Here is a 22,817-nt window from a genome sequence, read left to right on the forward strand (position 1 = left end):
TTTCTCTCCCTGGGGGGTTATACCCCTTTTCCTTTTTCGCAACTTCCCTTGCCGTCTTTACTGTAATTTTTTGTTGCGTTCAATTTTTTAGTTTATGCATTCGCCCCTTTTGGCGGCGCCCCCGTTTGTCTCATTCGTTGCACTAATTTTGGCTTGTTGGTTTCCCCCTTTTTGCCTCTTCCAAAGTGACACCCAAAACAGCGAACTAATTAATTAACCAAACTTGTAATGACCTGCTCAACGCGGCCTCTCTGTGGTTCCACAGCGCGCCGCAAGGGTGCGCAGTGGTAGCGGTAGTAGCAGCGGTAGTGGCAGCGGTAGTGACCGCGGCAGTGGCGACAATGTTGTGCCAAGACCTATGCAGCTTCGAATGCTTCATTTTCTCCCTCAAAGTGGAACTTGCGCGTTTTGCAATTTTTTCCATTTCGCCAATTTTTTTGTGTGCATAGATTTGTATGAAGCTATTTGGGGCAAAAAAAAAAGAAAAATAAATAAATAAATACACCTGGTAGGAAAATACCCCTTCAGCTTAATCTCCACACGTAGAAGTGCGCGCAGACATGAATTCGCTAATGTGACGATCCTTTAGCGGATAAACCACACGTGGAATCAGCTTGACAATAATTCGCAACTATACGGGTAAGGAAAAAAAAAAAAAAAATTATAGAGGTGAAAATGTTGAGCTAATCCCGTCTCACTATTTATTATTTCTTGTATTTAATCTGAAAGGCGCAAAGGAGCCAAGCGAAAAATTCGAGGACACCACTTGGACCTTCCCTTATTTGCATGCACACAATTAGGGGTCAAAAAATAGACCAACAAATGTGTATCTTCAAATGCATGGCGCTCATTTGAGAGAAAAAAAATTTTTAAAAAAGGGAATTTCTTTTTATACAATTTGATCCGATCAGATCTGTTTGTAGGACAATTCTGCATGCAGCGCGACGCCTTGGGGGGGTGCCGCAAATTACTGCCACGTGTTCAATATGCGTAAAAAAATATGAGGGCTCCCCCTGCGAGCATATGCGGAGGGGAGTTAAGGCATAAATAGATCAATTTTTCGGCGCGCTCAAAAATGGGTGAAATAGATGCCCCAACTGAGCCGACGGGGGCAGGCAAGCGTGCAAATGTGGACACATACATATATGCACATTTTTAATGCGTGGAGTAAAGGTAGTAGAAACCCTCTTTTGTTTTCTTAATTTTTTTTTCATGAATGTGCACATTTAACTGCGAACAATTTTAAGGCATTAACGTGTGTAAATTTTTAACCATAAAAAAAGACACTCTCTGTGTACTCCATTTTGTGAATTTTTTTTTTTCTGTCGGACTATTTGTGTATACGATTTTTTGCGCCATTTTGCGCCGCAAGTTGGCTGCCAGAAGCGCGCTTGTCTGTACAGCTTTCCCCCTTTTTTGCACATGCGAGTTGACAGGGACGACGCCCACCCCCCACCAGAGGGACGCTCTTTCGCTGCAAGCAAGTACGCGCAAGGTGTGCACCTCGCCAAAGAGCCCGAAGAACGTCAAAGCAAGAAATGAAAAGCCACGGTGACACTAAACACATAAGTTTTGCAGTTGTAAAATTTGTGGTGTCCTTTTTGTTAATCAACATTTGTGCCGTTAGTATAAGAAAAAATGTAAAAAAAAGTAGATTAATCATACACCAAAATGACAAAAGTGACCTACCGATAGGAAAAGTAGTTCCGTACTTTTTGGAGGAGACAACCATATTCGAAAACTACATGGTCAAAAAGGTAAGCAATGAGGATAATATCTGTATAAGCTCAGTTCGAAATAATAAAAACTTAAACGCACCCATGGAACAGATGTTAAAGTTGGAAAGTCAGACGCATGCGATAGAATTGGGAAACAGGAGAAATGTTTATGGGTATACAGATCACCTGATTCGAGATGGGGACTACCAACTTTCTAACATAGCACTAACATTTAAGATACCCGTAAATCACGAAATGTGCGAATTTAATTCTTATAATAATTACATTCTTTATATTAACTATTTGAAGAGGGTAAGTTTTGAAGAAATACAAAGGAAGTTAGAAAAAGGCGTTTTTATATTCATAAAACTACCTGATGGTTACGACTTAAATAAATCCGTCGCTGCATTTATGGGGGATAAATATGCTATGTCGAAAGGCACAATAGAAAATGACTTCATTAAAATTGATATCTCCAGTGCCATTCGGTACCACATATGTCAAAAGGAAAACCACAGCAAGAATAACAATTCGACTGAGGCCAATCAAAGTGACAGCGTGGATAACTACGTTCTTGGGAAGAGCGTCGAATTTGTTCTCTTCACTTCGCACGAGTTGAGTGACATTATTTTGTTCTCACCAGAAATAAGGGACCCGCGCTTTCTCCATAATTATGAAAATATGAGGAATATTGTCAAGCTTAAGAAAAGTGAGACACGAGGTGGAAGTGGGGGGTTCGCTCCGGGGGGAAGGACGTACCCACCGGCACTTCGCCACTTGGTCACGTCCCCATTTCGCCTCTTTACCACTTCGCCACTTCTCCCCTTCACCACTTCTCCCCCTCACCACTTCTACCCTTCACCACTTCCCCCCTCCGCAGAACTGCAAGAGAGGTACTCCCAGTGGGAGGACTGGTCTCCATGCTACAGCGTGTGCAGCGACGAATTTTCATACAGTTGCAGGCGGAATGTATGCCTGGAGGAAGACGCAGACTTTTGCGATAGGTACTTTAACCTCAGTTTTAGGAAGTGCCAATCGGCTGCTTGCCAAGTGTTGTTAAAAGGTGCAAAGAGGGGAAAAAAAAAAAAATAAAAAAAACGAAAAAGATAAAGCGAAACGGCAAAATAAAGCAAAATCGCTTCATACAGTGCGGCAAGCGCCATGGCACGAAAAGCAAATTTAGACGCTTCCCTAACAGATGCGTTAAAATTTCTAACATTTTTATTTTTCCACAATTTTTATTTAGAAAAAATTGAGGAAGTCCCAAAGCAAGCTGTCCAGGAGGGAGAAAAGAAGGATGCCAAAATTGAGGAAGTAAAAGAAGATAAAGCTGAGGAAGGAAAAGATGAAAAGGTTGATGCCGGCGCTGATAACGCCGCCGCTGCCGCTAATGCTGCGGCGAACGAAGCGGAAAACACCCACATAGAGGAGGAGAGGCATGCAGCGGCAGATGATGATTATTTAGACGCACTCAGGTTCAGGCGACGAAAGGAAAAGAAAGTGAACTTCTTTATGTGGATAATGAATAGTAAAAATGCGACAAAAGTGCAAATGAGACGTGGGCGCACAGGCGTGAGCAGCAATCGCTGTGGAAACATGCTCAGTGCGCGACAAAGCGACAATCATACGCACACGAGTGTATAATGTACCCCTACACAAGTATGCATTTGCATCTTCTCACATGTTTGCTTCTCCTTTCCGCTCAACTTGCAGATAAAAAAATGGCCCTCGGATTGGTATTGTTTTTACTGGGAGCTATAATTTTCGGATGCATATATTGCTATGTAAGGTAACATTATTTTTTTTACTCTTCTAATTTGCTCAACTTTCCAAAAAACACAAATTTGGAATTTTTTTTTTTTTTTTTTTTTTTCTTCCCCTTTTCAGCTCCAGTCTAGGTTTTCATAATGATGAAGAATATTATGTGTCAAAGTACAGAGCTCAGGCGATGAATTAAAACATTTTTTTAAACACTTCTGTTTAACTTTTTTTTCAATTTTTTAAAGATGGTGCTTAATTGCGTTAAAACTTTTTGAAGGCAGGGAAGAGGTGGAAGGAGGATTTTGTCTTACCTCGCCTATTCCCTTTTATTCACTCCACATCGTTTAATTTTGTCCTGTTTTGGGGCCCACTTTTAACATACCATTTGCTTAACTTTTTTTTTTTTTGTTGTTCTTTCCTTTTGTTCGTTCTTTTTCACCCCATTTGCTACTCCTCCTTTTCTTGTCGCATTTTCCCCTTTTTACAAAACAAAGGAAATGCTCAAAACAATATATTTTACAGAAAGATTTTTCTTTTGATATTATCCCGCCGGGAAAGTTGCTACTCGTTTTAACGTTAGGCGGTTAAGTAGGGGAGCAGCAGCTACTTGGCACTTTGCACAGTCATGCGCACACGCATTTGTTGTGGGTGCAAGTGCTCCATTTCAAAATTGTAAAAATGGCAAACATGGCAAACGTGGGATGTGAATTGGCACAGTATGAACTGTGTGCAATGTATTGCATCTAGGTGGGTAAAAAAAAAAAAAAAGGGGGAGGAAATGCGGTTTCGCGAAACCAACCGTCTTTTTATTTAAAAAAAGTTTAACCAAATGACAGCGGGGGTTCTTTCAAATATGAGTTGCCCCTGCAACAGGTGGGACGCACTATCTTGCGCCAGTTTTTCCTTTTTCCTCTTCTTCAAAACTTGGTGCGCGTAGCCGCATCAGGTGTTTAGCAGATTCTTCAAATGTTCCGGGCACATGCGCTTCGCCTGCACAAATGGTAGGAGCGTAAAGTGGGGGTGATTAACCTGGACGTGCAGCACGTCTTGCGGGGGGATTTACAAACCACCGGGGGGGAAAGCAAAACAAGAGAAAACGAAGCAGAACTAAAATAGATGAAGAACACGCAAATGTGGCGTGCGGGTCTTGTACACTTACCTGCTCGTTGGCCGAGATCAGCTCGATGAGGTCGTTGGTCAGGGGGTACTTCTGCTGTAGGGCGTTGAACAGCGTGGTGCATTCGTCCCTTCGGGAGGCAGAAAAAGAAAAAAAAAAAATGAATTAACTGGCAATAATTAACAAATTAGCTGATCAGTTAACCGATTGGCTGCTCAGTTAACCGGTTGACTCATTCATGCCGCTCTCATTGCCCCTTAAAAACTTACATGGGCAACATAAAAAAAACGTAAAAAAGGGAGTGCTTGAAATCGGGCCACAACATGGATATGCACATCAAACAGCCCTTCCATATGACCTTGTTGTTCCAAATTTTTTTTTGTATCAACAGGGGAATAATAATGCTGCTTATGAATTCGCGCAAAATGTTAATATTTTTGGTAATTTGACATAGGAACCTTCCGTAAATGGGGATTATGGCATTGCTATTTTCCGCAATCTGTTGAATTATATTGGCCAAATCTTTTATTGTAATATCGTTGAACAGTTTGTTTTCCTGATCATCAACAGAGTGTACGTTCACTTTGGTAACAAAATAGTCCAGCATAATTTTTTGGATATTTTTATTTTTATTCAAGTTGTAATAAAAATAAAAAATTTCAATATTCGTGATGTAGTATGATTCATTTTCACTTTCATTTTGCTTTTCGACGATGTAAAAATATGGCAACTTTACAATTTTGTTGATGCAGCATTTGAGCAGGTCCACTTTGGTATTTTCGTCCATGTCATTTTTAATTATTTCATTAAATATATGCATTGTTTGCTCCTTCTTCAGAAAGGCAATCAATTCGATAATAAAATATACGTTGTTATTTTCCAAGTACAAATTGTAGCAGAAGTTCAGAAAATTCGTGCGACTTTCCCACGAGGGGGCTGACGACGCGGATGTGTATTCGCTCAAATTTCGACTTACGTATTTTATAATTTCTATGTTAACTTGGAAGGAGCTGTTTTGGTTATTCGCGTCCGTTTCTTCCCCGTTTGTAGCGTCATTTTTCGGCGCATTTGTCTGCTCATTTGTTTGCCCCTTTTCCGTGTCCTTTCCCTGCTCGGCGTCCTCCACACTATCTCTTACCACATTCGCTTCGGACGAAGCAGCTCCGTCTCCCTGTTTCTTCTCACCGGCTTCCTTTCCCCTCTCCACATTCTGGTCACTCAACTTGTTATTATTATATTTCAAAATCCTAAAAAACTCCTCATGGAAGAGGGACTTTAACAAGGGGAGGGAGGCCACAAACTTGGTCAACAAAATTGCCCTCACTTCTTTTTTCACACAATTGGCATATGTGTTCAAATAGAGGTGAAAAAATATGGAGGACCTAACGCAGATGCTTAGAAAGTTATCAACCGCGTTGAGGAAAAAGTGTAAAATGTCTCGCAATTCTACACTTCTCTCCTCCTGGTCAGCCATTTTTTTTTTTTCCTCTTCTGGTGATTCGTTCAGAAGTGTGGAAAAGTGGGCCCAAAACTGGTCTTTGTTTTTCTGGTACATCTTTCCTACCTTCGTGATGACAAATTTGCACAAGGCATCCACGTAATGAATGCTCACAAAGTTTAGGAAGACGTTTGCCTTTTTCATCCTGGCGACCATTTTGTTGTCTTCCAGTAGATCTACTGCTTGCATGAACAGCCGGACGAAGATTTCCTCGAGCAGGACTTTCTGCGAAATTTCGTTCTTGTGCAGGCACTCCTGGGCCTCCTCGTGGAGGTAGTCCCCGTGGTGGCAATCATCGTCGGTGTCTTCTCCGTTTACGTGGTCGCCCTCGCCTTTTTCATCGTCTGTGTCTTCTCCCTTTCTGTAGCCCCCCTCGTTCTTTTCATCGTCGGCGTTTTCCTCGTCTGCCCCTTCCTCGCTGCCATCTTCCGCGTCTTCCACGGGCGCGTAGGCCCCCTCGGAGTGTCCCGCAGTTGGCGCTGCGCCCCCCTCGCCAGCCGCCTTCCCCGCGTTGAAGAAGTCCGTCTGCTTTAGGAACAATTCCACTGACTGGAAGATGTCCGGGCGATCGAGACCCTTCACGTATTCATTTAATTTCTCCTTAACAAACTCATAGTTTTTTAAAGACCGCATCCGCTTTTCGTAGGATGGGACATTTTGACAATTCACAAATATGCACAGAATATCATTATAGAAAAAAGAAAAATTCGTTAATAAAAAATTGTGAACAAAATTAATTAATTCCATTGGCCACAGGTAAAAGGCAAAGTGAGAAAAAAAAACAATGTCATTTTTCAAATGGGGCATATACAAATTACAAATGTACAGTAAAAACAAAATAAAAACTTGGTGATAAAATCTGTATACCCTTTTCGTGTAAACAAAAAAGCTTAACGCATTGTTGTAAATTCCCTTCGCTGCAGTGATCAGTTTTTTTAAAAGGTTTCTAATTTCGTTGCTAGATTTGAATAGCGTGTTTATATAAATGGCTAGGATAGTTTTCTTCGCTCTTATGTTTTGATTTTTTTTCAACAAATTGGAAATAAGGGAAAAGCAAAAAATGTAATAATTCGAAGCGCTTTGCACCTTGGGGGAGTACTTAATGTAATAATTGATGTTAAAAATGGGTTCGTCCACTTCGTTTTCCCCGCTTCTGATCAGAGAAGCGTCCTCTTTTTCCTTATCCCTATGGGGATTCTTCCTTGTGGCAATTTTATACGTACCACTTCGTTTGTGCGTTTCGTCCCCACTGGAAATATTCTCATTGTGCATATTTGCTTCGCCAGTGTTGTCTCCCTGTTCAATCTCTTTACTGCAGATTGATACATTGGCAGGGTTTCCTCTCGGCCCCCCTACGCCGGTGTCCCCATTTTGTAAACTTTCACTTTCATGAGATGTGAAACTTTTGTGTGGATCCTCGCCTTTACCGTTTTGCTTCTCTTTTTGCTTCCCCTCCGCGTTCAACGCGCCCACTTTACTTTCTCCACTTGCATAATCCTCCGTGTCATCACTTTCGCTTAATTCAACATCGAAGTGAGAGGCGGATCCATCTGACCACACGCTGCAGGTGTGCTGGTCAAACGGGTAGTTCCTTTCCTCTTTGGGTTTCTCCCCATGGGGGGTAATTACAGAGCGGTGGTCATCACCATTCGGAGTGTGACTCTCCCCTTCATTTGCTGCTATACCGCGTTCATCTTCCCCTTCGCCGGGAAGCACTCCCCTTTTTACGTGCGCCTCTGTTACCGAAGCCTGATTCGTTATATCTCTATTATTCAGGCCCCCTTCCGAAAGGGACATATGGGCACTATTCGAATTGTTAATATAGCCAGTGTAATCGATACAAACGTCTATATTGTTTAGCCATATAATCAGGTAGATAAAAAAGGAGAAAGTCAGCTTAGGGGTTTCCAGAATTTGTTCAATAAACGTTTTAATGTACTGATCCCGATGGTTGGCTAACAATTTATCATTATGTAGAAAAAAAAGGATTATATTTAAAATTTCATCATATTTGCATTTGGCTTTGAACTTGCTCTTCTGCAGTTCCTGTCTGTAGGCGTATCCTTTTATTTTTATTTTCTTCTTTAACTTGTCCAGATAGTTGTAGCAAAATGTTGTGTAGCCCAACGTGCGGTCATAATGGTCATACGTTTGGTGTGCACAACGTGGTCGGCGTTTTTGCTGACTTGCCCCTCTTGCCTGATTTTTTTTTTTTTTTTGATCCTGGATGTAGGAAAAAAATAATAAATTGTTAAAAATTTTAAATATGGCGGAGTAATTTAGGAAAATATCGCTGGGGATGTTTCCCTTGAATATACAAACGGTGTTAATCTTCACCAAGTACAAAATGAGAAAATAAAATTTCAGCTTTTCCTTCATCATGTCATTTAAAATTATCCTCTTAATCACGTTATTTATAACTTTTAAATTGTTAATCCTTTTGATGAAGATATTTTCGCCCAACACTGGAACTTTATTTTCCAAATTGTTGTTCAGAATTTGTGAAAAAATGAGAAAGTAGTATAATTCTACTGTGCCGAGGATGCTTTCGTTCGATTTAACATTGTTGTAATATTTCAGGTCGTTCTTTAAAAAGTTGGCGTACATTCCTTTGTAGTTCTTTTGGAGAAGGTTGCTCTTGGTGGTCTTCTCATTCTCGTTCCACGCTTCGTTCGTTTCTATGTTATGCGGCGTATCGCGGTTGGCATCTACTCCGATGCGATTTTCCACTCTTTCTGCATCTTTGATGTGCCTTTCTCCAACGGGGTTCTCCCCCATAGCGCGCTTCGCCTCGTACAACCCCGCTGTGCTGCTTCGAACCCTACTGGTGATGGCCGTCTCACCGTTTCGCGAAACATCCCAGTCATAGGCATAAACATCGCAGAGGTCTGTTTTACCCTCGTTTGGCCCCTTCCCTCCCCCGTAAAACAAATCCTTCACGTTGCTCCTCCTGGAGCAGTCGAACCTTTGATAATACTCCTTGTCCAGTTTAAAATTCGTGAGATATAACTTTTTCACAATTTGATTTATAAATATATTTTCCTTTTCCTCTTTTTTAATGAAATCCTCCCTGTTATTTTCGCTGACGTTTTCCTGCTCATTTTCGCTTTCGTTCATTTTTACCTTCAAGTAGGACATAATATCCACCTGCTCGTTTTTTAATTTCTTATACCCATAGTAATCCTTCCGCAAAACATTTGTTTTTAAATATTCACAATTGTAGTTGAAATGATTTTCGTGCCCCTTCCTCTTCTTTTCCTTTTCCATATCAAGCAGGGTGCTCTTTATGGATGCCTTTTTTTTTTTTACTAATTCCTCTCTGCTGCCTTCTTCCCCCAGCAGGTTTAGCAGGCTCGTAACATATGCGTAGTAGAAGGGGAAATTTACATTACTCCTGCATACCAGCAAGTACAGCTCGTTTTTTAGGTAGTGGACCATGCAGTTGAACAGTTTCTTCTTATAGCTGCTTAGGCCTGTTGCGTCGTTTGGGGAGGCACCCTCAAACGCGGCATCTTCTGCAGCGGCACCCTCGTCGATACGCCCCTTCCCCTCCGCTGCACCTCCCTGTATTCGCACCAATTCACTCACCATTATGAAAACATTCTTAAGGAAAAAATTGAACACAAAGGGGACTTCGCGGATTAGGTAAAACACATTTCTCATCAGATGAGTCAGGAAAATGATGTTGTCCGTAGCGATTTGATCAATGGTGCATATTAGACAGTCCGTACTTATGATATATTTTCTCGCGAGTTGGAGGTAATCCTCTTGGGATTTTTCCTCGGGGGGGGAGTCAGAAGGGGAAGCTCCCTGCGCAGCTTGGCCCCCGTACCGGTAGCCACATTCGTACGCATTTTCGAGCATACTTTCGAACACACTTTGGTGTGCATTTTTGTGTACATTTTCGTGCGAACTTTCGCTGGTCACGTGCCCCCCCACACCTGCGCTTTCCTTCGTTCCGCCGTCGGCTGCACACCCCCCATTAAACTGGGCTATCAACTTGTTAAAAATTTCCAACTTGGGTACCTCCCCATCGCTGCTACCACGTTCTTCCTTTATGGCCGTTTCTTCCTCGTCGTTTTCGCGCTTAATTATGCATTCCTTTTTCACATTTTGCTCAGATTTTAATTTTTTTTTTCTCCCCCCTTTTTTTGCAACTGCGGGAGAGGAAGCGGTCGCAGGGGAGGAACCACCACGGGGTGATTTCCCCCCCAACTCCTCCTTTATTTTATGCACAGATAATTCATTCTTAGAAAGACCACAGACATTATTTCCACTTTTACTAAGGTTAAAAAGAATCAAATCGTTTAAGAGTCGGATGTCCTGCTCGAGCCATATTAAAATAATTTCATCATAACTGTTCATATTAACCTTATCTGTAACAACGTTGAGGTAGGCTATGTCGAACACTTCGTTAATCACATGGTGAACTTGCTTCTGCTCACTCAATATTTCTTTAAAAATATTTTTTTTATTTTTTAAAATGTGAAAGAAAAATAAAATTTCCTTGGTCAAAATTAGCATCAAGTTTTTTATTAAGTCATATTTGTACGGATTTTCCGTTACCCCCTTATCGAAATGGAAGTTCGCTAAGATGTTAAAAATTTTACTCTTCAGTATGACATAATTGTGGAACCCCTGTTTGATGTTATTCACTTCGTTTCTTTTTTCTTCCTCCCTTTCTTCATCGTTATCGTACAGGGAACTATCTCCACAGTCGCGCAAACAGCCTTTCGAGAATAACAGCCCCTTCAACAAGGGGATGATAATTTTTTTTAAATGATCCACAATTTGCACAACATAATACTTTTGTTCAATTAGGTTTACAAAGTAGGAGACAACTAGGTGTGCATAATTTTTGTTAATCCGCAGGACAGATGAGAGGAAGGTCAATACCCTTGTTAGCAATTTTTCCCTAAAGGGGCAATTAATTTTGGCGTCTCCATTATCTATGCGGTCTAGCAGTAGGTTTACATACGGAATGACGTACGTGTTAATTATCCTTCGATTTTTTTTATTTTCATTGTTAAAGCATTCGAAGAATATTTGCTCTATTTCGATGATGTGCGGGATTAGGGTTTGCTCGTCTTCCTCGTTGTTCTCGAGCAGCTGGATGATTTTCTGGATGCGCCATTTTTTGTTCTTTTTTCCGTTTTGTACCATTTAGTTAGGGGGGGTGGTGTGTAATCTGTGTGTATACTGTGTGCAAACTGTGTGCGTGGTTGCCTCCAAATTAAAATCACATCCGTGTAAGCATATCTACGTGCCTACCTATGCGCCCTCGTGCCTCGTTTTTCACTCATACGGGGTGTGCAAAATGAGCAATCACTGACGAGTTTGTTCTTCCTCAATTTTGCGATTCCACTTCAAGTGCTTCTTTACATACGAGATGATGTATAAAGCGGCCTCAATTGGAAGTTTTATAACGGTTGGCAAATTTGCCAAAAGGAGATGCCTGCAGGGGTTTATGTTGTGCTACGCTGGTTGGCAATCACCTGTAGGTGTGCAATCCATCCGCTTGCAAAGGATGCACTTGGCACCTGTCGTTCATACGTGGGGGCGTGTGGGGGGAATATGCCCTGCGCAAATGTGCGCGTACAAAATGGGAGCTCACGAATACAGGTGTTGCATATACGCGGCTCGTGCAGCTGCGTCACGCACAAACGACTAAGTAAGCGCCTTCCTCAACAATTCCACGCTTGTAGAAAACGGGAGTTACCATTTTCTCGTTGTTGCTGACATTCCAACCATTGCTCACGCAAAACGGTATGCGCAACGATTGCAAAGGAATAAATGGAGGGGGCGAAAAAAAAATAAAATAAAAATAAAAAAAGTCTTACATTACATTTTTGTAAAAGCGTACCTTTCTGCGTTTACAATATTTTTTATTTAAAGAGTAAGTACCATTTCGTGGCATTTTATTTTCATCATTCATTGCGATGCTGTGATGGCAAATGCTTATTAATTACGTATACGCGACTTCCCCCTTTTTTTTTTTTTTTTATTCCCTCTTAATATGGACAAATGGATGACGGGCGAAACCAATTCGAATTTTTTCAAATTGTCACATTTGGTAATTTAATTATCACTCATTGTATGCAAAATGGCATGTTCGCATTTGTACAAATAAACGCTCGAATTTGGGAGATCACCATTTCACCATTTTTTCAACCCGATGGGACTTTTTCCCCTTTTCTCTTTTGCTTATTAATTATATGACAAAGAGAGGGGGATAGCAAACGAGTCAGCATTGACTGTAAAATTTTCTGGGCGCATTTTATTCAAAAAAGCAAACCGTGTTGTTATGCTTTATGTACACGCTGTACATGCCATTATATATGCATGACAAATGAGAAGGGCGTTTTAAGCAAATGGCACAGGGGTGATAGAATTTGTTCCCCCGCTTATCATGTGCAAATAGGCACATGTATTTATTTAACATTCACTTAGCGAATAGTAAGCGCTATTTATTTACCTTCCGCATGCGCATTCAAACGAAGGGGGGGGAAAAATAAAGTTAAAAAATTATGTTCCTGTTCCCTTTTGTAGAAAATTCAGTGAAAAATAAATACACCAAATGGGAGAGGCGGAAAAAGAAAAAAAAAAAAAAAAAAGAAAAACAAAAAAAAACAAAAAAAAGCAAAAAAAAACAACCCAAACGTGCAGTCAAACGAGGGACATTTGATTGTTTTTCCCTTTTTCTATTTTTCCTTTTTTTTTGCATTTCACATTTTTTGTCATCATTAAAAAAAAAAGTTTGTAACATCCCTTAACTTAAGTAATGCCCCCTTAATGGTGAACGCGCAACCCCGTGTATAATACTTACCTCACAGAAGCGAAACCAAATTGGAGATGTACCAACTTTTCAAGTGGCAGTCATCATCGCCATTAAAAAAAAAAAGAAACAATCTCATGTTTATTCACGTGCGCATATTACATACATCCATATGTACGTGTATGCCAGCAGTATAACGATATGATAATTTATCAGCCAGAGCAATGGAAACGAGTGTTCCTAATTTAGTGAGAAAGGTATTAGCAAACTAGCAGTGGTAGTCCGAACAGAAAAGGCCAAGCGCTTTGGCGCTGATGAATATAAACAGCAAAATGTACGAACGCCCAGATAAAACGACTCAAAAGTGTATGCCAGCGTTTACTATGCGACGAATTAGCCGTAAACTTATGCATGCGTAAATGTATACATAAATCAATCTGCATTTAGCGTTTAAAGCGGGCTAGCAGATTTTAGCAAAGGTTAGCAGGTTTTAGCACATTTTTGCACATTTTTTCAATTTTTTGCAATTTTTTTAAGTATCGGTGGCCCCTTCACCATCTTTTCGAAATGGTACTTACGTTCGTTCTGCTCACCGTGTAGGGAGAAGCGCACATTTCGACAAGTTCCCTTCCTGCACAGCCATGCACAGTTTGGGAGGGCCGCTCAGGAAAAGCGTTTATGCGTATAAAGTATGCACATGTGCGTACACATATGTCCGTTTAGCGCCATTAAGAAATAACGTGGACGGGGGGAGTAGCGTTTTGCAAGGGGGGAAGAGAAGACGTGGCGTCCGACAAGCGTCAAAATATACGTACATATATATATATTAATACATACATGCGAACATACCATTCTGCTCGCGCGAAGCCATTCAAGTGACTGACTCAAGGTAGCAACGGGGGCGGAGAGAAAGGCAGTTATGCGCCATTCTTTTTGACCCTCGAAAGGCCATTCGTCCATTCGTACAACGCGAACGGATCAGCCGCTTTATCGTTGAGAATTTATCGAAGACTTGTTTTTAGTCCTCACGTGGCGCACCTTATTTCCTTGTCTTCCGCGTAATTTTTTTACATTACATTACATTACTTTTTTTTTTTTTTTTGTCGTAATTGAGTAATTTTATCGAGCAAGCCTTTACGCGCCGTCATCTGGGTCCCTTGCGAAATGTGAACTGTTCACCAAGTGCCTATGCTTATGTCTTCTTGAGATTGCACATTTGTACGTATGTGTGGACAGCTTCACGACCGCTAAACCGCATGACCGCGTGAGCGTAGGTGGCACTCCGAGCGCAACCGCGGTGAAGGTGTCTGAAGGAGGCGAGTTCTGGATGTCCACCCGCTTCACCCGAGTTAATGAGCACAGTGTGACAGCGACGTGGGGCCAGCGTGACAGAGACGTAAGGTCTACGTGACGGAGACGCCCAAAGCAGTGCCAAGAACATGCCAGCCCAAAATGATAGACGCCCTGTACATTTTTTTCATAAACGGGCAATTGCTAATACAGAGGAACTACCGAAACGTGACGAGGAAAAACGACCTGAGCCACTACATAAACAAGTACATAAAAACGAAGAGATTCTTCGAGCACCCAATAATCGAAATAAACAACGTCTTCTTCCTAAACGTGAGCATAAACGAAATTGTCATAACGGTTCTGACCAGGAGCAACTCCAACATCTGCCTCATCTTCAACTTTATATACAAATTTATAGAAATATTAAATTACTTTTTTAACAACGAAATTTCGGGCATAAATATAGTTAACAACTTTGTCTTGATTTACGAAATATGTGATGAAATAATTGACTACGGATATCCACAAACGTTGGAAGTGAACATTTTGAAGAATAGCCTCCTGAATAAGGTGAAATATTACAGCAGGACTTCTAAATATTTTCAGAAGCTGTCAAATGAGCTACGGAACCCCAACTGTGTGATTGAAGATATTGTTCATGACACGAATATACAAAATCAGAATGAGGGGCTGCATATGAAATATTATAATGGAAATAGCAAAGATTCGTACAAAAAGAGTAGCTTAAAAAATACCAATAGTTACGAATTGAATGAAAAAAATAAACTAAAATATATAGGGAAGGAAACGCTAAACCGAATTAAAAATAAAATAATTAACAATACGAAACCAACGAATAATTTTAATTACATAACGGGGAACTGCACTTGGAGAAACAACAACATTTATTATAAAAAAAATGAAATATACATCGACATACTGGAAATACTGAATGTTACAATAAATAGCAACAATTTGATTTATGCCCACATCAATGGAAAGGTCACACTGAAATGCTTCCTCTCAGGGATGCCCATATGTGAACTAAGCACAAACAATAGGATTAACCTTCTTAACAATGTCGGTAATGCCTCTAGCGGGAATAATCCCTCTGGTGGGAATAATCACCCCAATAATGCGGCCTCCGCGAATAGTGGCTCGAAAAATGCCGGAAAGGGAAAATTCCATCAAAGCAACAGCAAGAGGAAAAGCACAAGTGAGGAAAAAGAAACGGACGATATTATTATCGACAATTGCATTTTTCACCACTGTGTGACGCTCTCCAAGTATGAAAATAGCAAACTCATTACCTTCACCCCCCCGGATGGTACATTTGAACTGATGAAATATACCATTACCAAAAATATTCAGATACCCTTTCACATTATAGCTATATATAACCCTATACTGCAGTACTCCAAATCGTTGGAGAGAAAATTCTCCCTCAAAAAACTCACAAATAATAGCAAAAGTGTCTATGGGGATTATAAAAATACAAACAGGTACGAATACGCCGTTACCATTAAATCGAATTATAAGGGAAGTATGCATGCCACGGATGTTGTGATAAAAATTCCTATTTATAAGTTCTCTGAAAATGTTGAGGTGAAATATAAATCGACTGGAAAAACGGAATTTAATAACATCGAGGGAATCGTCACCTGGAGAATTAAAAAATTCTCGAGCTCAAGTGAACATAGCATTAAGATATACTTAACGCTGGAAAATCAAAACCAAATTTACTCCAATATGAATAACACACAGAAGGTGGATGACTTGTCTAAGGTTGTTTTACAAGTGCACAAAGTTAAGAATATGAATACGGTGAAGTTTTTAAATACCTACAAAATGCCCATCACGCTAAGTTTTAAAATCCCCATGTTTACTTCCAGTGGCATGTATATCAGATACCTTAAAGTTTTCGAAAAATCGAACTATAAAATTATCAAGTGGATTAAATACTTAACCGAGTCTGGTATATACCAGTACAAGTGAAACAAATTTGTGATTTTTTTTTTTTTTTTTTTTTTTAAAGTGCATACTCCCCATGCGCATGGACGCATGGGTGTGTATTTATTGGCGCGGATCCACCCCAAGGCGGACGAACTCGAGCGCAACGTACGGGGGTATACATAGAGACGACATATATATGTACATATATATATACCCCATTCGTATGCGCCGTGTGCGCAAATTTTTAGTTATACCATACCCGGCTTCCTCATTCTGAGGGGTGATCCGCCTGCTCCATGTTTCACATCCCCCCTGTGGTTACCCCCGAATCGGACTTTCGTGTGCCCCCCGTGCACACCTGTCGTTTTAGCGAATTTTGGATTTTTCAAATGTCGCCCCCTTCTCTCCCAGTGGCATATAACTACATATGTTTGTCTACATACATCTTTGTATACCCATGCGTTTGTGTGTACATGTGTGCTTATGCATTACGTGTGTTTATGCATTATGTGTGCTTATGCATTATGTGTGTACTTTTGTACATATGCAATTTTTTTCCACGTTTCTGCACACGCTGTTTTCCTCCCATTTGTTTTTGCACTTTTTAATGTGATTATTATTTCCTGCTCAATGCGAAGTGTATTTATGATTTATGTGATCCAATCCCACGCCGATGGGCTGCGCAAATTCCCGATTTCGAAGCTCAAATTGTGGGCATCCATCCATTTTGGGGGGCAGTTATACCTCCCCTTTTTTTTTCACCACACCGCTTGCGCGTAGATATGCTTATGTGAGTATAAACACATACGTACATAAATACGCGCGTAAGAAATAGGTATGAACATTTAGGGAAGGTTGCTCATTTCGCGTTGTGCAGTGCGCACGTTGATGCGTTATATGTATGAGCATATAAATGGGCATACATATACATACAGCCCACCTGCGCGTGACAACGTTTATGTGAAAGTAAAAACGTTGATTATCATATTTATAAAATTTGTTTTTGATAAATTTTCTTAAGACGTTTTTTTTCTTTTTTTAATATTAACATTTTAGTTAAAAAAAAATTAACAAAAAAAAAAAAAAGGAAAATATATAAAAATGTATTAAAAATAAAAAAAAAAAACTCGTAACATTTTGGTAAAGCTTTTTTTTTTTTTTTTTTTTTTTTTCTTTTGGATGGGTGTATATCACTGTGTGGCGTAAACATTTTTATGGCTGCACTTTGTTTCGTGTGTAGACACATGGGATACAAATTACAAAAACAATATATACTCGAATTGAAAAAAAGGTGGATGGTGCGTATGTGTAGCAATTTACGTATGCTCGTGTGAAGGGACACTCCTCATGCACGTATATGTGTACGCATGTGTGCACATACGTTGACTTGTATCGGCCGCAACTATGCCCACTCGAATCAGGGCCATCACTTTGATGCATAACCATAGAGGATGGTACCAATCATCGAAATTGCTATGCCAATGGAAGAACTGAAATTGATATTTTCACCAAAAAATAGCTGAAGGGTAAGGGGGGAACAGCGCGCACGTGAGTACATGCATATGTATACACGTATGTACTGTGCTCACACGAATGGGGAAAGGGCACAACTGCTTAGCCGCATACACGAATGGAAAAAACAGAAAACTGCCTCGCCGCACACTCGGCGTTCGCGTACCGATCCAATAATCAAAAGGATTGCCTCTCTCCCTATAAAGACTATACTCAGGGTCACGGATGAGGTGTACGCTGCAAAAAAGAGGGGATGGAAAAATGTTCTTACTCCTGCTGTAAGCACATGGCACTGCTATGTGTGCACATCGAAAGTGTGCCATTTTGGCACATCAATAATGTCTATATCTGTTGCTCGCATTTTACATATTAATGAGAACTCCGCTAAAATTAAAAAAATGCTGCTCAGAGCGCCAATGGCGACTAAAACCAATGAGGAAAGTATCTGGTCAATCGTTAAAACGTTGCTGTTATAATCTGAAAAAAAAAAAAAAAAAAAAAAAAAAGTCAAAGGTGGGACATCTTTAAATGTACATTTGTACATATATAACAAGTAGAGGAACACCCACATAGCGTTAAAGTTGCTTATAATACGTCTTCCTTTCTGGAAGGAAAACTGCCTCGAATGCGTTTTCGCTACACTCACCTTTAACAATACAGGTCAAATCGATCACAAGTGTGGGGATAACTGCAAAGCGGGGGGGACAATTTTTATTATGTGGACATTTTGACAAAAAAGTACATGCATACGAACACGCAAACGCTGAAACAGATCCAACCCCGCGCGCAAGCACTTTACGTTCTCGTGCATATCCTTACTTATGATAAACATGGCCATTTGGTATATGTGTAACAAAATAATGTGCGGTTTCATGGACGTTGATCTTAACAAAACGTTGGTAAAAACCCACTTAAGGGATGACGCGATGACGGATATTACCAACAGGAATATACTAAAGAGGGGGGGGGGGGGGGGGGGAAAAGAGAGACGAATGAAGTAGGGGCAGCCCCAATGGATGGTGTGCTTCTTCCATGTTCGCTTCGACCGTTTTTACTTTATTTTATTTTTTCATTTATTTGTTCATTTGTTCGTTCATTTATTCGTTTATTTATTTATTTTCTTTTTTTTACCCAAACAAGCTGTCTATTTTCAGCGAGGTAATGCTCATAATTACCCCCATCAATATTGTAAGCTGCGGAAGGGGAGGGAGGGGAGATTATTGCAATGCCACATGGCGCTTTTTTTTCCCTACACAAATGTGCAGATGTACACACGCCCAAGCGCACGCACGCATTGTCCTATACGGGGTTATGCGTGCGCCTGTTCGCTCCTTCCACTTACAATCGAACACAGCAGGGAGCACTTGAATTCCTTCAAACCTGTCACAATTGGGGAGGGGAAAAAAACATAAGAATGTATACATATATATATGTATACATATATATATATTCACACAGATTAGCACATGCGCGCTGCTAGGCGGGGAAGCCATTCCGCTTCTAACAAATCAGCGGGATTTTCAAAAAAAAGGTTACCAAATTTGATGGACAAAAAATATATCAATATTAGCGAACTCGACTTAATGACAGAAATGACCGGAATTTCTAAGTAGGAGTAGGCGCTATTGCCCGTCACAACGCTGAGTCCTAGGAATGCCGAAACTGCGGGGGGTGGCGAGGAAAAGGCGCAGCGTAAGGAAGCATTCGTGAACAAATAATGTACACACATATGTATGCATATATATGTATATATTTGTATGTGCACATATGTTTGCTTGGGAGAACGCCGTGGGGGGCGGCGAGCGCTGACTAGGCAAGGTAATAAAAAGAAAAAAAAAATGCTTTACTCGAAATGATATATTTGATGTATTCCTTCCTCGTTAAGTTGGTCGAACTTTTCATTTTCCCAAGGAAGATTACCTAATTGTGAATGCATCGTAAGGGTGTTTAACTGTGTGTGTGGTTCAAATTATGGGACAGGGTGATAGGTACACGAAGGGAACCATGCATGTTCCACATAAGAGTGTCACCCAGGGGAAACCCTCCTAAGGGGTATTACCCACCCACTGTCTAGTCCTCTCCTTACCAGTCTCAGAATCAGATACATAATGAGAAACTCCAGAAGCGTGACAATTTGCGTGTAATTAAACTTCTTCACAAAAATGATATACTTGGTTATGGTTGTGCTGAACGATCCGAAGGAGAAAATGGACGAAACGAGAATAATAAATTTGATTACATTTACAAACACGTCCTTCTTCACACCGATGGTATCCTTGCGTATTTGTGGCAAAAAGTCATTGGTTCCTTTATCCGTTTTCACCTCCTTGAGGTCATATATTCTATAGTCTTTATTTGCATTTTTCACAGACTCTTCGTAGCTGGTATCTTGGTCGATATTATGTTCAGGCAATATTTTATATTTTTTTTTGTAAAGTTTTAGCTGTTTTTTCAAATAGCTGCTTTTTTTTTTCTTGGCTTTCTTCTTCCTGTTTTCTGATAAATAACTTGACCTTATAGAACTTAAGTCCACGAAACTTTCTATCGTGCTGTTGTTGGTGGTGTTGTATGCCTCTACATCAAACAAATAATATTCGATGGCTTTCCCTTTTTTTTTAACCTTCCTTTCATGATTGTGGTCACTTATATTTTCCTCTATATCGTTTATGTTTATATCGTTTATGTTGATGCCATTAACAGTTGAATTTTCTGTGTTCATGTCATCATGATTTTTTGCTTCTTCCTTTTTCTTGCTATTCGGTTTAAGGGCCTTCATCATAAATGGCCCTTGTGTGTGTCCGTCCGTCTGCGTCGTTACAACTCGTCAGGAAATCCGTTACCGCAGCGACGGGGCGCGATAGTGGGAATACTTAAGAGTGTACTCTCGCGGATGTCAAAGTGTAGTGGTGAAGTGAGAAGGGATGGAGAAACAGTAAAACATGGACGATGCAGTCGTATGAACAGTGAAAATGTGAGTATTATTTTTCCTCTTTTTTCGGGTGCCCCTTGCGAGAAAAATAAAAATATCAATTACGAGTAAAAGTACACACAAGAAATGAGAAGTGCGAAATGAGAAGTGAAAAATGAAAAGGCGTTATCTAATCTGTTCTAAATTTTCTCGATACAAGTGTTGGGGGAGGGGAACCTCTGCCTAAATGAACTCATTTACACGCACATATATACGTAGCACGTATGTGTACGTAGGTACACGTTTCCGCATATGAGCAAAAGAGAAACTATACGTACGTGCTAATGCCGAATTGGCATACTATTACAATGCTTGTCGCATCAAGGGGGAAAAGTTCCACAAAATAAGGTTTAACTTAAAGGGAGCAGAAAATGAAAAAAAAGAAAAAAAAGAAAAAAACATCTTAAAAAATTACCATTCAAAAGGCCCATATTTTGCGAAGTCACGAAATTTATGCGTATGTAAGAAGCGAAGCGTAATGCATTGCTTTAGGTCACTTCATTCTACCGGTAAGGTAGGAACAAAAAAAAAAGGAAAGTGAATCAAAGCGCATCTGCATCAGAGAATCTGTGTCAGCCTAACTGCGTCAGAGAATCTGTGTCAGCCTAACTGCGTCAGAGAATCTGTGTCAGCCTATCTGCGTCAGCCTATCTGCATCAGCCTATCTGCATCAGCCTATCTGCGTCAGCGTATCTGCGTCAGCGGATCAGTTGATCAGTGGTTGCCCTGGTGCGCTGGCACGCGGTGAATTAATGTGGGGGTATAAACACATAATAGGGTAAAGGAGAAGTACTAGTGAATGCACAAACCGAGGGATGCGTAAAGGAGAAATTCGCGAATGCATGGATGAAAGTCGCCGCTGCGCGTGAAAGGCTAAATGGAGAAGCATATACATAATAAATATATTATATGTACATATCCTTTTGTGATGCGTTTTACTGGGCCTAGTGCATAAAAGGCGCCAACGAATGAATGAGCGGCTTAAGAAAGCAGTTATATACTACACATGATGCCCGTTTAAGCAGGCAGCAAAAGAAAAAAAACTTATAAGAAAAAAGGTGAGTAAAATTTGAAAGCTTCTTTCTTTCGCTGCATTCGCTTCATAAATTTAGAGGGCAATAAATCTCCCCCATTTGTCACAAAAAAAAAAAAAAAAAAAAAAGAAGCGATGGCACATATGCGACAAAAAATCCATGTTTTGTGCCAACTGTATACGCATTTAAATTGGTAAAATTAAGAAGGCTTCACTTGTTTCGTGGCCAATGTACCATTTTTGCTTTCCTTTTTTTTTTTTGGTTAGGCGATTGTGCTTGTACACGCATATGACGAGATATAATTTGTGCGTTTTTTCTCAAGCGTTTATTATATGATGGAAAAAGGTTTAAGCTGCGAAACATGTCCAGAAATGAGGCATTCGTGGACATGCTTATGTCATACGTAAAAACATACGTAACTATGGTAAAGTGTTTTTCTTTCCAAACGGTGAATGAGAAAGACCAAATGGAGAAAGAGGGAAAAAAAAAAAAAAAAAATAAAGGAAAAAGCCATGTTTATGCACATTGTGATGAATAACTTTTTTTTAACGCAAGTGAAGGAAAAGAAAAAGTTCAACATAATTTTTTCTCATTTTTTTGAAAAACTTGCCGTATTTTTTTTTCCCATCATTTGGCTGAACAAATGGTAGATTATTTTTCTTCCCGTCATGGAGGTACAGTGGGGCGGAAAGAAAAGAAAAGAAAAAAAAAAAAAAGAAAAACAAAAAAGAAAACAAAAAAGAAAACAAAAATGCGGCAAAAATGTTGCAAAATGGAATCGTCCTCTTTATAAACACTGCTAATGTAACACCTATTTGCGCAAAACTGTAACACAAAAAGAGCGTGGAAAAACAATTCCTTTTTCTGCCTTTTAATTTGGTGGTAAATTAAACTCTTATGTACGAGTTAACAAATTTCAAATGTGCCAATTTCACATTCGCGTGTGTGTACTACACCCTTCAGTGATGCAGGCGTGTAATGGTTTTTAATTAAAAAGCGGAGGGGGCGCGGGGATGAAAATACCTACACGTAATCCATCACAGCGTAAGAGTATACGCCGAAACGTGTACATATATGCATGTGTACTCCCGTAGCAGGACATTTATAAGACGCTTATGCATGGAGCGAAGGCCCATGGGGAAAAAAAAAAATATTCCGCATAAGTGGAACAAAATGAACATAACATAC

The 22,817-nt window shown here is 40.1% G+C and overlaps 3 protein-coding genes across 3 annotated transcripts, besides 9 other annotated features; 2 read left to right on the top strand and 1 right to left on the bottom strand.

The window, feature by feature from the left end:
• Positions 1-1,538: 1,538 nt before the first annotated feature.
• On the top strand, positions 1,539-3,700 carry PVX_123580 (hypothetical protein, conserved; the record flags this gene model as incomplete). The annotated part of the gene is made up of 5 exons (XM_001617227.1): positions 1,539-2,427; positions 2,599-2,781; positions 2,965-3,246; positions 3,432-3,502; positions 3,606-3,700. 5 exons carry the CDS (start codon positions 1,539-1,541, stop codon positions 3,624-3,626), a joined length of 1,446 nt encoding a protein of 481 aa, XP_001617277.1. The 3' UTR covers positions 3,627-3,700.
• Positions 2,278-2,308: a microsatellite.
• Positions 3,701-4,333: 633 nt separating the features above from the next.
• On the bottom strand, positions 4,334-11,257 carry PVX_123585 (hypothetical protein, conserved; the record flags this gene model as incomplete). The annotated part of the gene is made up of 3 exons (XM_001617228.1): positions 4,334-4,469; positions 4,639-4,726; positions 4,866-11,257. 3 exons carry the CDS (start codon positions 11,255-11,257, stop codon positions 4,422-4,424), a joined length of 6,528 nt encoding a protein of 2,175 aa, XP_001617278.1. The 3' UTR covers positions 4,334-4,421.
• Positions 5,047-5,067: a microsatellite.
• Positions 11,258-13,342: 2,085 nt separating the features above from the next.
• Positions 13,343-13,371: a microsatellite.
• A 950-nt stretch (positions 13,372-14,321) lies between these two features.
• PVX_123590 (clathrin coat assembly protein AP50, putative) lies at positions 14,322-16,157 on the top strand (the record flags this gene model as incomplete). Its single annotated transcript, XM_001617229.1, has 1 exon — positions 14,322-16,157. The coding sequence occupies one exon, from the start codon at positions 14,322-14,324 to the stop codon at positions 16,155-16,157; it is 1,836 nt and encodes a 611-aa protein (XP_001617279.1).
• Positions 14,388-14,409: a microsatellite.
• Positions 15,034-15,046: a microsatellite.
• Positions 15,047-15,074: a microsatellite.
• Positions 16,139-16,158: a microsatellite.
• A 1,015-nt stretch (positions 16,159-17,173) lies between these two features.
• Positions 17,174-17,201: a microsatellite.
• Positions 17,202-19,341: 2,140 nt separating this feature from the next.
• Positions 19,342-19,371: a microsatellite.
• Positions 19,372-22,817: the final 3,446 nt, after the last annotated feature.

The sequence above is a fragment of the Plasmodium vivax genome, chromosome 14 (genome assembly GCF_000002415.2).
Source record: "Plasmodium vivax chromosome 14, whole genome shotgun sequence".
NCBI classification, from domain to species: Eukaryota; Apicomplexa; class Aconoidasida; order Haemosporida; family Plasmodiidae; genus Plasmodium; species Plasmodium vivax.